This window comes from Salvelinus alpinus, chromosome 23 (genome assembly GCF_045679555.1).
Source record: "Salvelinus alpinus chromosome 23, SLU_Salpinus.1, whole genome shotgun sequence".
Lineage (NCBI taxonomy): Eukaryota > Metazoa > Chordata > Actinopteri > Salmoniformes > Salmonidae > Salvelinus > Salvelinus alpinus.
The window spans coordinates 1,150,055-1,164,035 of NC_092108.1; the positions used below are offsets into that span (position 1 = coordinate 1,150,055).

At 44.6% G+C, this 13,981-nt stretch overlaps 1 protein-coding gene across 2 annotated transcripts in view; it reads right to left on the reverse strand.

Moving 5' to 3' along the window:
• Nucleotides 1-13,981, reverse strand: part of LOC139550043 (V-type proton ATPase subunit H-like) — a 95,290-nt gene that overhangs the window by 53,313 nt on the left and 27,996 nt on the right. The window contains exon 7 of one of the 2 annotated variants that reach the window (XM_071360621.1): nucleotides 5,811-5,867. The exons of the other annotated variant lie outside the window; for it this stretch is intronic. Within the exon in view, the coding sequence (XP_071216722.1) occupies nucleotides 5,811-5,867 (57 nt within the window). The remainder of the gene's footprint in view (nucleotides 1-5,810; nucleotides 5,868-13,981) is intronic. 2 annotated transcript variants of the gene reach the window in all.

Below are 13,981 nucleotides of genomic sequence, written 5' to 3' on the forward strand. Positions count from 1 at the left end.
AGCCATGAAATGCTTTGAAAGGCTGGTCATGGCTCACAACACCATCATCCCGGAAACCCTAGACCCACTCCAATTCACATACCGCCCCAACAGATCCACAGATTACGCAATCTCAATCGCACTCCATACTGCCCTTTCCCACATAGACAAAAGGAACATCTATGTGAGAATGCTATTCATTGACTACAGCTCAGTGTTCAACACCATAGTGCCCAAAGTTCATCACTAAGCTAAAAGACCCTGGGACTAAACACCTCCCTCTGCAACTGGATCCTGGACTTCCTGACGGGCCGTCCCCCCAGGTGGTGAGGGTAGGCAACAACACGTCTGACACGCTGAACACTGGGGACCCTCAAGGGTGTGTACTTAGGCCCCTCCTGTACTCCCTGTTCACTCATGACTGCACGGCCAGGCTCAACTCCAACACCATTACGTTTGCTGACGACACAACAGTGCTCTTGATCACAGCACTCTGATCACCGACAACGATGAGACAGCCTATAGGGAGGTCAGAGACCTGGCAGTGTGGTGCTCTCTCTCTTAATGTGAGCAAGACAAAGGAGCTGATCGTGGACTACATGAAAAGGATGGCCAAACACACCCCCATTCACATCGACGGGGCTGTAGTGGAGCGGGTTGAGAGTTTCAAGTTCCTTGGTGTCCACATCACCAAACTATCATGGTCGAAGCACACCAAGACGGTCAGAAAACATGTTTTCCCCCTCAGGAGCCTGAAAATGTTGGCATGGGTCCGCAGATCCTCAAAAAGTTCTACAGCTGCACCATCAAGAGCATCCTGACCAGTTGCATCACCGCCTGGTATGGCAACTGCTCGACATGCCACCAGAAGGCTCTACAGAGAGTAGTGCGCACGGCCTAGTACATCACTGGGGCCAAGCTTCCTGCCATTCACGACCTATATACTAGTCGTTGTCAGAGGAAGGCCAAAAAAAAGTATATTTAAAATAAAAATAAAAGTATATTAAATTCGAGCAAGGGTTGCCTTCCAGAGAGACATCAGAGATTGTAACATTCTCTGTTTCACGGAAACATGGCTCACTCGGGATACGTTATCAGAGTCGGTACAACCACCCGGTTTCTTCATGATTCGAGCCGACAAACAAACATCTCTCTGGTAAGAGGGGCGGGGGTGTATGCCTTATGATTAACGAGTCATGGTGTGATCATAACAACATACAGGGACTCAAGTCCATGTTCAACTGACCTAGAATTCCTTACAATCAAATGCCGACCGCATTATCTACCAAGAGAATTCTCTTCGATTATAATCACAGCCGTGTATATCCCCCCCAAGCAGACACCTCAACGGAAATAACTTCATTGGACTCTATGTAAACTGGTGAGGCTGAAGAAATTTGGCTTGTCACCGTAAACAAACTTTTACAGATGCACAATCGAGAGCATCCCGTCGGGCTGTATCACCGCCTGGTACGGCAACTGCTCCACCCACAACCGTAAGGCTCTCCAGAGGGTAGTGAGGTCTGCACAACGCATCACCGGGGGCAAACTACCTGCCCTCCAGGACACCTACACCACCCGATGTCACAGGAAGGCCATAGAGATCATCAAGGACAACAACCACCCGAGCCACTGCCTGTTCACCCCGCTATCATCCAGAAGGCGAGGTCAGTACAGGTTCATCAAAGCTGGAACCGAGAGACTGAAAAACAGCTTCTATCTCAAGGCCATCAGACTGTTAAACCATCACTAACGTTGAGTAGCTACTGCCAACATACTGACTCAAAATCTCTAGCCAATATAATAATAACAAATTGGATGTAATAAATGTATCACTAGTCACTTTAAACAATGGCACTTTATATCATGTTTACATACCCTACATTACTCATCTCGTACGTACAGTTGAAGTCGGACGTTTACATACACCTCAGCCAAATACATATAAACTCAGTTTTTCACAATTCCTGATATTTAATCCTAGTAAAAAAATCCCTGTCTTTGGTCAGTTAGGATCAACACTTTATTTTAAGAATTTGAAATGTCAGAATAATAGTAGAGAGAATGATTTATTTTAGCTTTTATTTCTTTCATCACATTCCCAGTGGGTCAGAAGTTTACATACACTCAAGTCGTACTTGGTAGCATTGCCTTTATATTGTTTAATTTGGGTCAAACGTTTTGGGTAGCCTTCCACAAGCTTCCCACAATAAGTTGGGTGAATGTTGGCCCATTCCTCCTGACAGAGCTGGTGTAACTGAGTCAGGTTTGTAGGCCTCCTTGCTCGCACACGCTTTTTCAGATCTGCCCACAAATTTTCTATAGGATTGAGGTCAGGGCTTTGTGATGGCCACTCCAATACCTTGACTTTGTTGTCCTTAAGCCATTTTGCCACAACTTTGGAAGTATGGTTGGGGTCATTGTCCATTTGGAAGACCCATTTACGACCAAGCTTTAACTTCCTGACTGATGTCTTGAGATGTTGCTTCAATATATCCATATGAACATCGAACAATCTGGCCTTAATGGCAATGTACTATCTCCACCCGGCACAGCCAGAAGAGGACTGGCCACCCCTCAGAGCCTGGTTCCTCTAGGTTTCTTCCTAGGGAGTTTTTCCTAGGCACCGTGCTTCTACATCTGCATTGCTTGCTGTTTGGGATTTTAGGCTGGGTTTCTGTATAAAACGTTGTGACATCTGCTTTAAAAATAAGGGCTTTATAAATACATTTGATTGAAATTTGAAAAGAACGGGTATCGCCATTGAAGTCAATGATGGCACAATGGGTTGAATGGCGGCCATGGGGAGTGTACCCATAGGAGCAGAGCTGGAATTCAATTCCTTAAAAGTAACCCCATCAGTAAATTCATTAGGTTAACGCAGGAAGTAACCCCATCAGTAAATTCATTAGGTTAACGCAGGAAGTAACCCCATCAGTAAATTCATTAGGTTAACGCAGGAAGTAACCCCATCAGTAAATTCATTAGGTTAACGCAGGAAGTAACCCCATCAGTAAATTCATTAGGTTAACGCAGGAAGTAACCCCATCAGTAAATTCATTAGGTTAACGCAGGAAGTAACCCCATCAGTAAATTCATTAGGTTAACGCAGGAAGTAACCCCATCAGTAAATTCATTAGGTTAACGCAGGAAGTAAACCCATCAGTAAATTCATTAGGTTAACGCAGGAAGTAAACCCATCAGTAAATTCATTAGGTTAACGCAGGAAGTAACCCCATCAGTAAATTAATTAGGTTAACGCAGGAAGTAACCCCATCAGTAAATTAATTAGGTTAACGCAGGAAGTAACCCCATCAGTAAATTAATTAGGTTAACGCAGGAAGTAACCCCATCAGTAAATTCATTAGGTTAACGCAGGAAGTAACCCCATCAGTAAATTCATTAGGTTAACGCAGGAAGTAACCCCATCAGTAAATTCATTAGGTTAACGCAGGAAGTAACCCCATCAGTAAATTCATTAGGTTAACGCAGGAAGTAACCCCATCAGTAAATTCATTAGGTTAACGCAGGAAGTAACCCCATCAGTAAATTCATTAAGTTAACGCAGGAAGTAACCCCATCAGTAAATTCATTAAGTTAACGCAGGAAGTAACCCCATCAGTAAATTCATTAGGTTAACGCAGGAAGTAACCCCATCAGTAAATTCATTAGGTTAACGCAGGAAGTAACCCCATCAGTAAATTCATTAGGTTAACGCAGGAAGTAACCCCATCAGTAAATTCATTAGGTTAACGCAGGAAGTATCCCCATCAGTAAATTCATTAGGTTAACGCAGGAAGTAACCCCATCAGTAAATTCATTAGGTTAACGCAGGAAGTAAACACATCAGTAAATTCATTAGGTTAACGCAGGAAGTAACCCCATCAGTAAATTCATTAGGTTAACGCAGGAAGTAACCCCATCAGTAAATTCATTAGGTTAACGCAGGAAGTAACCCCATCAGTAAATTCATTAGGTTAACGCAGGAAGTAACCCCATCAGTAAATTCATTAGGTTAACGCAGGAAGTAAACCCATCAGTAAATTCATTAGGTTAACGCAGGAAGTAACCCCATCAGTAAATTCATTAGGTTAACGCAGGAAGTAACCCCATCAGTAAATTCATTAGGTTAACGCAGGAAGTAACCCCATCAGTAAATTCATTAGGTTAACGCAGGAAGTAACCCCATCAGTAAATTCATTAGGTTAACGCAGGAAGTAACCCCATCAGTAAATTCATTAGGTTAACGCAGGAAGTAACCCCATCAGTAAATTCATTAGGTTAACGCAGGAAGTAAACCCATCAGTAAATTCATTAGGTTAATGCAGGAAGTAACCCCATCAGTAAATTCATGAAGATAACGCAGGAAGTAAACACATCAGTAAATTCATTAGGTTAACGCAGGAAGTAAACACATCATTAAATTCATGAAGTTAACCGCAGGAAGTAACCCCATCAGTAAATTCATGAAGATAACGCAGGAAGTAAACACATCAGTAAATTCATTAGGTTAACGCAGGAAGTAAACACATCATTAAATTCATGAAGTTAACCGCAGGAAGTAACCCCATCAGTAAATTCATGAAGTTAACCGCAGGAAGTAACCCCATCAGTAAATTCATGAAGTTAACGCAGGAAGTAACCCCATCATTAAATTCATGAAGTTAACGCAGGAAGTAAACCCATCATTGCGTGCTTCGATTTGTTGATTCAACTCAACTGACATTACAAAAAATGCATTATTTTGCACGAGCAACGGTTATGAGGGTTATTTTATTTTCATGACAGTCCACATCCACACGGTTACCCTACGTTCCAGGCGTTATTTATTAGACTACCCAGCTCCCATGCTGTGTGAATGTAGATATCAGCCAGTCAGTCAGCAGTATGTCTCAGTAACATCCTCTACACCCCCTACAGAGAACTACCCTCACAGTATTACAACAGATCAGATCAGTGAGAGAAGAGAAGCAGCTGTTGTGCAGAACAGACGCGCTCTACCGAGACGCGCCCTACCGAGACGCGCCCTACCACCGAGACGCGCCCTACCGAGACGCGCCCTACCACCGAGACGCGCCCTACCACCGAGACGCGCCCTACCACCGAGACGCGCCCTACCACCGAGACGTGCCCTACCGAGACGCGCCCTACCGAGACGCGCCCTACCGAGACGCGCCCTACCGAGATGCAGACAGACAGAGCGAGAGAGAGAAGACGACAAAGCGAGAACAGACAGAGAAGTGAATGTCCAGTGACGGTCAGCCCAGAGAAAAGCCAGGGTGACAGTCAGCCCAGAGAAAGCCAGGGTGACAGTCAGCCCACAGAAAGCCAGGGTGACAGTCAGCCCAGAGAAAGCCAGGGTGACAGTCAGCCCAGAGAAAGCCAGGGTGACAGTCAGCCCAGAGAAAGCCAGGGTGACAGTCAGCCCAGAGAAAGCCAGGGTGACAGTCAGCCCAGAGAAAGCCAGGGTGACAGTCAGCCCAGAGAAAGCCAGGGTGACAGTCAGCCCAGAGAAAGCCAGGGTGACAGTCAGCCCAGAGAAAGCCAGGGTGACAGTCAGCCCAGAGAAAAGCCAGGGTGACAGTCAGCCCAGAGAAAAGCCAGGGTGACAGTCAGCCCACAGAAAGCCAGGGTGACAGTCAGCCCAGAGAAAAGCCAGGGTGACGGTCAGCCCAGAGAAAGCCAGGGTGACAGTCAGCCCAGAGAAAGCCAGGGTGACAGTCAGCCCAGAGAAAAGCAAAGGGTGCAACAAACCAAAAAGTCATTTGGCAGTACCAGGCCGACCAGCCATGTAGATTAGAGTGTGTTAGGATGCATCGTGTCATACTCACGTCACTGGGGGATATAGTGCCATGTCCTGTGGAATCTGGACCTGTACCATGAAGCTTCTAATGGAGGACAAATTAAAGGAATTAAACTGTAGAATGTTGCTTCAAAGAGAAAAAGCTTCAACAACTCGCACATCTGAAATGAGGCTACCTGATGGGACTTTGATAAATGCAGAACTTCAGTAATGAAAATAAAGGTTCTACCACAGTGACCATGTCATTCTGAGTTCAGACACAAAGTTTGTATGTGAAAACAACTTATAAGCTGCATACTTTCAGTTTTTCCAAAAGAATTTCACTTGTGCACAAGAGGGAAGCTTGTGCTACCCAGTGCACAAGATCAAATACACCACAGGAACGATGGATTAAGCAGTATAAGTGTCCTAATCATTCTAAAGATTGTTCAGAAAAACCAGGTGTTTTAATCAGCGGATGCTTACTTTGATGATGACCTTACGCCTATTAAGATACGCAGAGTAAGGTGTTACCATGACTACTGCCGTACTCCTTCTGCCATAAACATAAGATACGCAGAGTAAGGTGTTACCATGACTACTACCGTACTCCTTCTGCCATAAACATAAGATACGCAGAGTAAGGTGTTACCATGACTACTACCATAAACATAAGATACACAGAGTAAGGTGTTACCATGACTACTACCATAAACATAAGATACACAGAGTAAGGTGTTACCATGACTACTACCATAAACATAAGATACACAGAGTAAGGTGTTTACATGACTAATGTACCCTGATGAAGACAGTTTGCCTGTCGAAACGTTGGTAAATTAAATATTTTTGCATCTGAGCTCCTAGAGTGTGCGGCTCTCCTTTATTTTTAAGTTTACATGACTAATGCCACACTCTGCCTTCTGCCAAAACCATTACTAGTGTGCATGTAAACATACTCATTGTTCCTAAATGAATGATTGACTTTGTCAGGAAATAAAGCTGTAGCTAAAACACTTGTCTCAACCAGTGGTAAATACTCTGTACAGTCTGTTTCTAGTCAATAAAATGGCATTAAAAGGGGCAATCTGCAATTGCTACATCCAGTTTAAGACATAAATTAATTATATTACCCATTGACCCTTAAATAATATAACTAGCAGATGCCTCATGAGCTTGTTTTACTCCTTTGTTTGAAACCATAATCATTCTAAACAAACACTGTATAGTTTGAAAACATGGTTAAAACTTTAAATTAAATCAAAGTTTATTTGTCACGTGCGCCGAATACAACAGGTGTAGTAGACCTCACAGTGAAATGCCGAATACAACAGGTGTAGTAGACCTTACAGTGAAATGCTGAATACAACAGGTGTAGTAGACCTCACAGTGAAATGCTGAATACAACAGGTGTAGTAGACCTCACAGTGAAATGCTGAATACAACAGGTGTAGTAGACCTCACAGTGAAATGCTGAATACAACAGGTGTAGTAGACCTTACAGTGAAATGCTGAATACAACAGGTGTAGTAGACCTCACAGTGAAATGCTGAATACAACAGGTGTAGTAGACCTCACAGTGAAATGCTGAATACAACAGGTGTAGTAGACCTCACAGTGAAATGCTGAATACAACAGGTGTAGTAGACCTCACAGTGAAATGCTGAATACAACAGGTGTAGTAGAACTTACAGTGAAATGCTGAATACAACAGGTGTAGTAGACCTCACAGTGAAATGCTGAATACAACAGGTGTAGTAGACCTCACAGTGAAATGCTGAATACAACAGGTGTAGTAGACCTCACAGTGAAATGCTGAATACAACAGGTGTAGTAGACCTCACAGTGAAATGCTGAATACAACAGGTGTAGTAGACCTTACAGTGAAATGCTGAATACAACAGGTGTAGTAGACCTTACAGTGAAATGCTGAATACAACAGGTGTAGTAGACCTTACAGTGAAATGCTGAATACAACAGGTGTAGTAGACCTTACAGTGAAATGCTGAATACAACAGGTGTAGTAGACCTCACAGTGAAATGCTGAATACAACAGGTGTAGTAGACCTTACAGTGAAATGCTGAATACAACAGGTGTAGTAGACCTCACAGTGAAATGCTGAATACAACAGGTGTAGTAGACCTCACAGTGAAATGCTGAATACAACAGGTGTAGTAGACCTCACAGTGAAATGCTGAATACAACAGGTGTAGTAGACCTCACAGTGAAATGCTGAATACAACAGGTGTAGTAGACCTCACAGTGAAATGCTGAATACAACAGGTGTAGTAGACCTCACAGTGAAATGCTGAATACAACAGGTGTAGTAGACCTCACAGTGAAATGCTGAATACAACAGGTGTAGTAGACCTCACAGTGAAATGCTGAATACAACAGGTGTAGTAGACCTCACAGTGAAATGCTGAATACAACAGGTGTAGTAGACATCACAGTGAAATGCTGAATACAACAGGTGTAGTAGACCTTACAGTGAAATGCTGAATACAACAGGTGTAGTAGACCTCACAGTGAAATGCTGAATACAACAGGTGTAGTAGACCTCACAGTGAAATGCTGAATACAACAGGTGTAGACCTTACAGTGAAATGCTGAATACAACAGGTGTAGTAGACCTCACAGTGAAATGCTGAATACAACAGGTGTAGTAGACCTCACAGTGAAATGCTGAATACAACAGGTATAGTAGACCTCACAGTGAAATGCTGAATACAACAGGTATAGTAGACCTCACAGTGAAATGCTGAATACAACAGGTGTAGTAGACCTCACAGTGAAATGCTGAATACAACAGGTGTAGTAGACCTCACAGTGAAATGCTGAATACAACAGGTGTAGTAGACCTTACAGTGAAATGCTGAATACAACAGGTGTAGTAGACCTCACAGTGAAATGCTGAATACAACAGGTGTAGTAGACCTCACAGTGAAATGCTGAATACAACAGGTGTAGTAGACCTCACAGTGAAATGCTGAATACAACAGGTGTAGTAGACCTCACAGTGAAATGCTGAATACAACAGGTATAGTAGACCTCACAGTGAAATGCTGAATACAACAGGTGTAGTAGACCTCACAGTGAAATGCTGAATACAACAGGTGTAGTAGACCTTACTGTGAAATGCCGAATACAACAGGTGTAGTAGACCTCACAGTGAAATGCTTACTTACAGGCTCTAACCAACAGAGCAAAAAAGGTATTAGGTGAACAATAGATAAGTAAAGAAATAAAACCAACAGTAAACAGACAGTGAAAAACAACAGTAGCGAGGCTATATACAGTAGAGAGGCTATATACAGTAGAGAGGCTATATACAGTAGTGAGGATACAGTAGTGAGGCTATATACAGTAGAGAGGCTATATACAGTAGAGAGGCTATATACAGTAGGGAGGCTATATACAGTAGGGAGGCTATATACAGTAGAGAGGCTATATACAGTAGAGAGGCTATATACAGTAGAGAGGCTATATACAGTAGAGAGGCTATATACAGTAGAGAGGCTATATACAGTAGAGAGGCTATATACCGTAGTGAGGCTATATACCGTAGTGAGGCTATATACAGTAGAGAGGCTATATACAGTAGAGAGGCTATATACAGTAGAGAGGCTATATACCGTAGTGAGGCTATATACAGTAGGGAGGCTATATACAGTAGGGAGGCTATATACAGTAGGGAGGCTATAACAGTAGTGAGGCTACATACAGTAGAGAGGCTATATACAGTAGAGAGGCTATATACAGGCGCCGGTTAGTCGGGCTGATTGAGGTAGTATGTACATGTAGACATGGTTAAAGTGACTATGCATAGATGATAAACAGAGAGTAGCAGTGTAAAAGAGGGGTAACACAATGCAAATAGTCCGGGTAGCCATTTGATTACCTGTCCAGGAGTATTATGGCTTGGGGGTAAAAACTGTTGAGACGCCTTTTTGTCCTAGACTTGGTACTCTGGTACCGCTTGCCATGCGGTAGTAGAGAGAACAGTCTATGAGTGGGGCGGCTGGGGTCTTTGACAAATTTTAGGGCTTTCCTCTGACACCGCCTGGTGTAGAGGTCCTGGATGGCAGGCAGCTTAGCACCAGTGATGTACTGGGCCGTACACACTACCCTCTGTAGGGCCTTGCGGTCGGAGGCCGAGCAATTGCCGTACCAGGCAGCGATGCAACCAGTCAGGATGCTCTTGATGTTGCAGCTGTAGAACCTTGAGAGGGTCTGAGAACCCATGCCAAATCTTTTTAGTTTCCTGAGGGGGAATAGGTTTTGTCGTGCCCTCTTCACGACTGTCTTGGTGTGTTTGGAACATTCTAGTTTGTTGTTGATGTTGACACCAAGGAATTTGAAGCTGTCAACCTGCTCCACTACAGCCCTGTTGATGAGAATGGGGGCGTCCTCTGTCCTCCTTTTCCTGTAGTCCACAGTCATCTCCTTAGTCTTGGTTATGTTGAGGGATAGGTTGTTATTCTGGCACCACCCGGCCAGGTCTCTGACCTCCTCCCTATAGGCTGTCTCGTCATTGACTGTGATCAGGCCTAACACTGTTGTGTCGACTGCAAACTTAATGATGGTGTTGAGTCGTGCCTGGCAGTGCATTCGCGGGTGAACAGGGAGTACAGGAGGGGACTGAGCACGCACCCCTGTGGAGCTCCAGTGTTGAGGATCAGTGTGGCAGATGTGTTGCTACCTACCCTCACCACCTGGGGGCGGCTCGTCAGGAAGTCTAGGATCCAGTTGCAGAGGGAGGTGTTTAGTCCCAGGGTCCTTAGCTTTGTGATGAGCTTTGAGGGTACTATGGTGTTGAACGCTGAGCTGTCGTCAATGAACAGCATTCTCACATAGGTGTTCATTTTGTCCAGGTGGGAAATGGAAGTGTGGAGTGCAATAGAGATTGCATCATCTGTGGATCTTTTTGGGCAGTATGCAAATTGGAGTGGGTCTAGGGTTTCTAGGAAAAAGGTGTTGATGTGAGCCATTACCAGCCTTTCAAAGCACTTCATGGCTACGGACGTGAGTGCTACGGGTCTGTAGTCATTTAGACAGGTTACCTTAGTGCTCTTGGGTACAGGGACTATGGTGGTCTGCTTGAAGCATGTTGGTATTACAGACTCAATCAGGGACATGTTGAAAATGTCAGTGAAGACACCTGCCAGTTGGTGAGCACACTTCCTGGTAATCCGTCTGGCCCCGCAGCCTTGTGAATGTTGACCTGTGTAAACGTCTTACTCACATCGGCTACGGAAATCGTGATCACACAGTCGTGTGATGCTCTCATGCATGCCTCAGTGTTGCTTGCCTCGAAGCGAGCATAGAAGTGATTTAGCTCGTGTCACTGGGCAGCTCACGGCTGTGCTTCCCTTTGTAGTCTGTAATAGTTTGCAAGTCCTGCCACATAAGACGAGCGTCGGAGCCGGTGTAGTACGATTCAATCTTAGCCCTGCATTGACGCTTTGCCTGTTTGATGGTTCGTCGCAGGGCATAGCAGGATTTCTTATAAGCTTCCGGGTTAGAGTCCCGCACCATGAAAGCGGCAGCTCTACCCTTTAGCTCAGTGCGAATGTTGCCTGTAATCCATGGCTTCTGGTTGGGGTATGTACGTACAGTCACTGTGGGGACGACGTCCTCGATGCACTTATTGATAAAGCCAGTGACTGATGTGGTGTACTCCTCAATGGATCATGTTCCAATCTGTGATAGCAAAACAATCCTGTAGTTTAGCATCTTCTTCATCTGGCCACTTTTTTATAGACAGAGTCACTGGTGCTTCCTGTTTTAATGTATGCTTGTAAACAGGAATCAGGAGGATTGAATTGTGGTCGGATTTACCAAATGGAGGGCGAGGGAGAGCTTTGACACGTCTCTGTGTGTGGAGTACAGGTGATCTAGAATTATTTTTCCCTCTGGTTGCACATTTAACATGTTGATAGAAATGTGGTAGAACTGATTTGAGTTTTCCTGCATTAAAGTCTCCGGCCACTAGGAGCGCCGCCTCTGGGTGAGTGGTTTCCTGTTTGCTTATTTGCTTATACAGCTGACTGAGTGCGGTCTTAGTGCCAGCATCTGTCTGTTGTGGTAAATAAACAGTCACGAAAAGTATAGCTGAAAACTCTCTAGGCAAATAGTGTGGCCTGCAATTTATCACAAGATACTCTACCTCAGGCGAGCAAAATATGCACAGACTCCCCCTCCGTCTTAACGGAGTGTGCTGTTCTATCGTGCCGGTGCAGCGTATATCCCGCTAGCTGAATATCCATGTCATCCTTCAGCCAGGATTCCGTGAAACATAAGATGTTACAGTTTTTGATGTCCCGTTGGTAGGATATTCGTGATCGTACCTCGTCTAATTTATTGTTCAATGATTGCACATTGGCGAGAAATATTGACGGTAATGGCAGCTTTCCCATTCACCTTCTGCGGATCCTGACGAGGCACTCCGCTCTGTGTCCTCTGTACCTGCAAGTCTTCCTCTTGCAAATAACTGGGATGTTGGCCTTATCGGGTGTTCGGAGAATGTCCTGTGCGTCCTGCTTGTTGAAGAAAAAATCGTTGCCTAATCCGAGGTGAGTGATCGCTGTCCTGATATCCAGAAGCTCTTTTTTGACGTAAGATACGGTGGCAGAAACATTATGTACAAAATAAGTTACAAATAACACCAAAAACAACACAACAGCAGAATTGGTTTGGCACACGTGAAACTGCTACCATTTCTTCCAGCGCCATTTTAGAATGTGCTATCATGGATGATCAGTCCTTGCATCCAGAGCTTGGTCTATGAATTTGAGTTATTACATTCCATAGCTTTTTACCAAAACAGTGTTGGGCGCCACTTTGATATTATTTTAACAGCAGATTGCCCCTTTAAGCAGTCTTCACCATGCTGTGATCGACCAGAACTAACCTCGTGGTAGACAGCCTTCACCATGCTGTATCAACCAGAACTAACCTAGTGGTATACAGCCTTCACCATGCTGTGATCGACCAGAACTAACCTAGTGGTAGACAGCCTTCACCCTGCTGTATCGACCAGAACTAACCTAGTGGTAGACAGCCTTCACCATGCTGTATCAACCAGAACTAACCTAGCGGTAGACAGCCTTCACCATGCTGTATCAACCAGAACTAACCTCGTGGTAGACAGCCTTCACCATGCTGTATCAACCAGAACTAACCTCGTGGTAGACAGCCTTCACCATGCTGTATCGACCAGAACTAACCTCGTGGTAGACAGCCTTCACCATGCTGTATCACCCAGAACTAACCTAGCGGTAGACAGCCTTCACCATGCTGTATCGACCAGAACTAACCTCGTGGTAGACAGCCTTCACCATGCTGTATCAACCAGAACTAACCTCGTGGTAGACAGCCTTCACCATGCTGTATCAACCAGAACTAACCTCGTGGTAGACAGCCTTCACCATGCTGTATCAACCAGAACTAACCTCGTGGTAGACAGCCTTCACCATGCTGTATCACCCAGAACTAACCTAGTGGTAGACAGCCTTCACCATGCTGTATCAACCAGAACTAACCTAGTGGTAGACAGCCTTCACCATGCTGTATCAACCAGAACTAACCTAGCGGTAGACAGCCTTCACCATGCTGTATCAACCAGAACTAACCTCGTGGTAGACAGCCTTCACCATGCTGTATCAACCAGAACTAACCTCGTGGTAGACAGCCTTCACCATGCTGTATCAACCAGAACTAACCTAGTGGTAGACAGCCTTCACCATGCTGTATCAACCAGAACTAACCTAGCGGTAGACAGCCTTCACCATGCTGTATCAACCAGAACTAACCTCGTGGTAGACAGCCTTCACCATGCTGTATCAACCAGAACTAACCTAGCGGTAGACAGCCTTCACCATGCTGTATCGACCAAAACTAACCGAGACAGGCGTCAGATTACAAGCATTTTCAAGTGTTGTCCTCAGTAGCTCAGTTGGTAGAGCATGGTGCTTGCAACACCAGGGTTGTGGGTTCGATTCCCTGGACCAACCAGAGGTAAAAAGTGTATACAAGCATGATTAAGTCAATTTGGATAAAAGGGTGTGCTAAAAGACATGTCACCAAGTGCAACATTAAAAAAGACGGTTGTGGGAAACAGCTCTGAGATTTAACGATGCGCCTATGAAGTTTCTAACGATTAACTTAGCCTTTCAGATGCTTTTAGGAAACCGGGCCCTGGACAGTGTGTCACAATG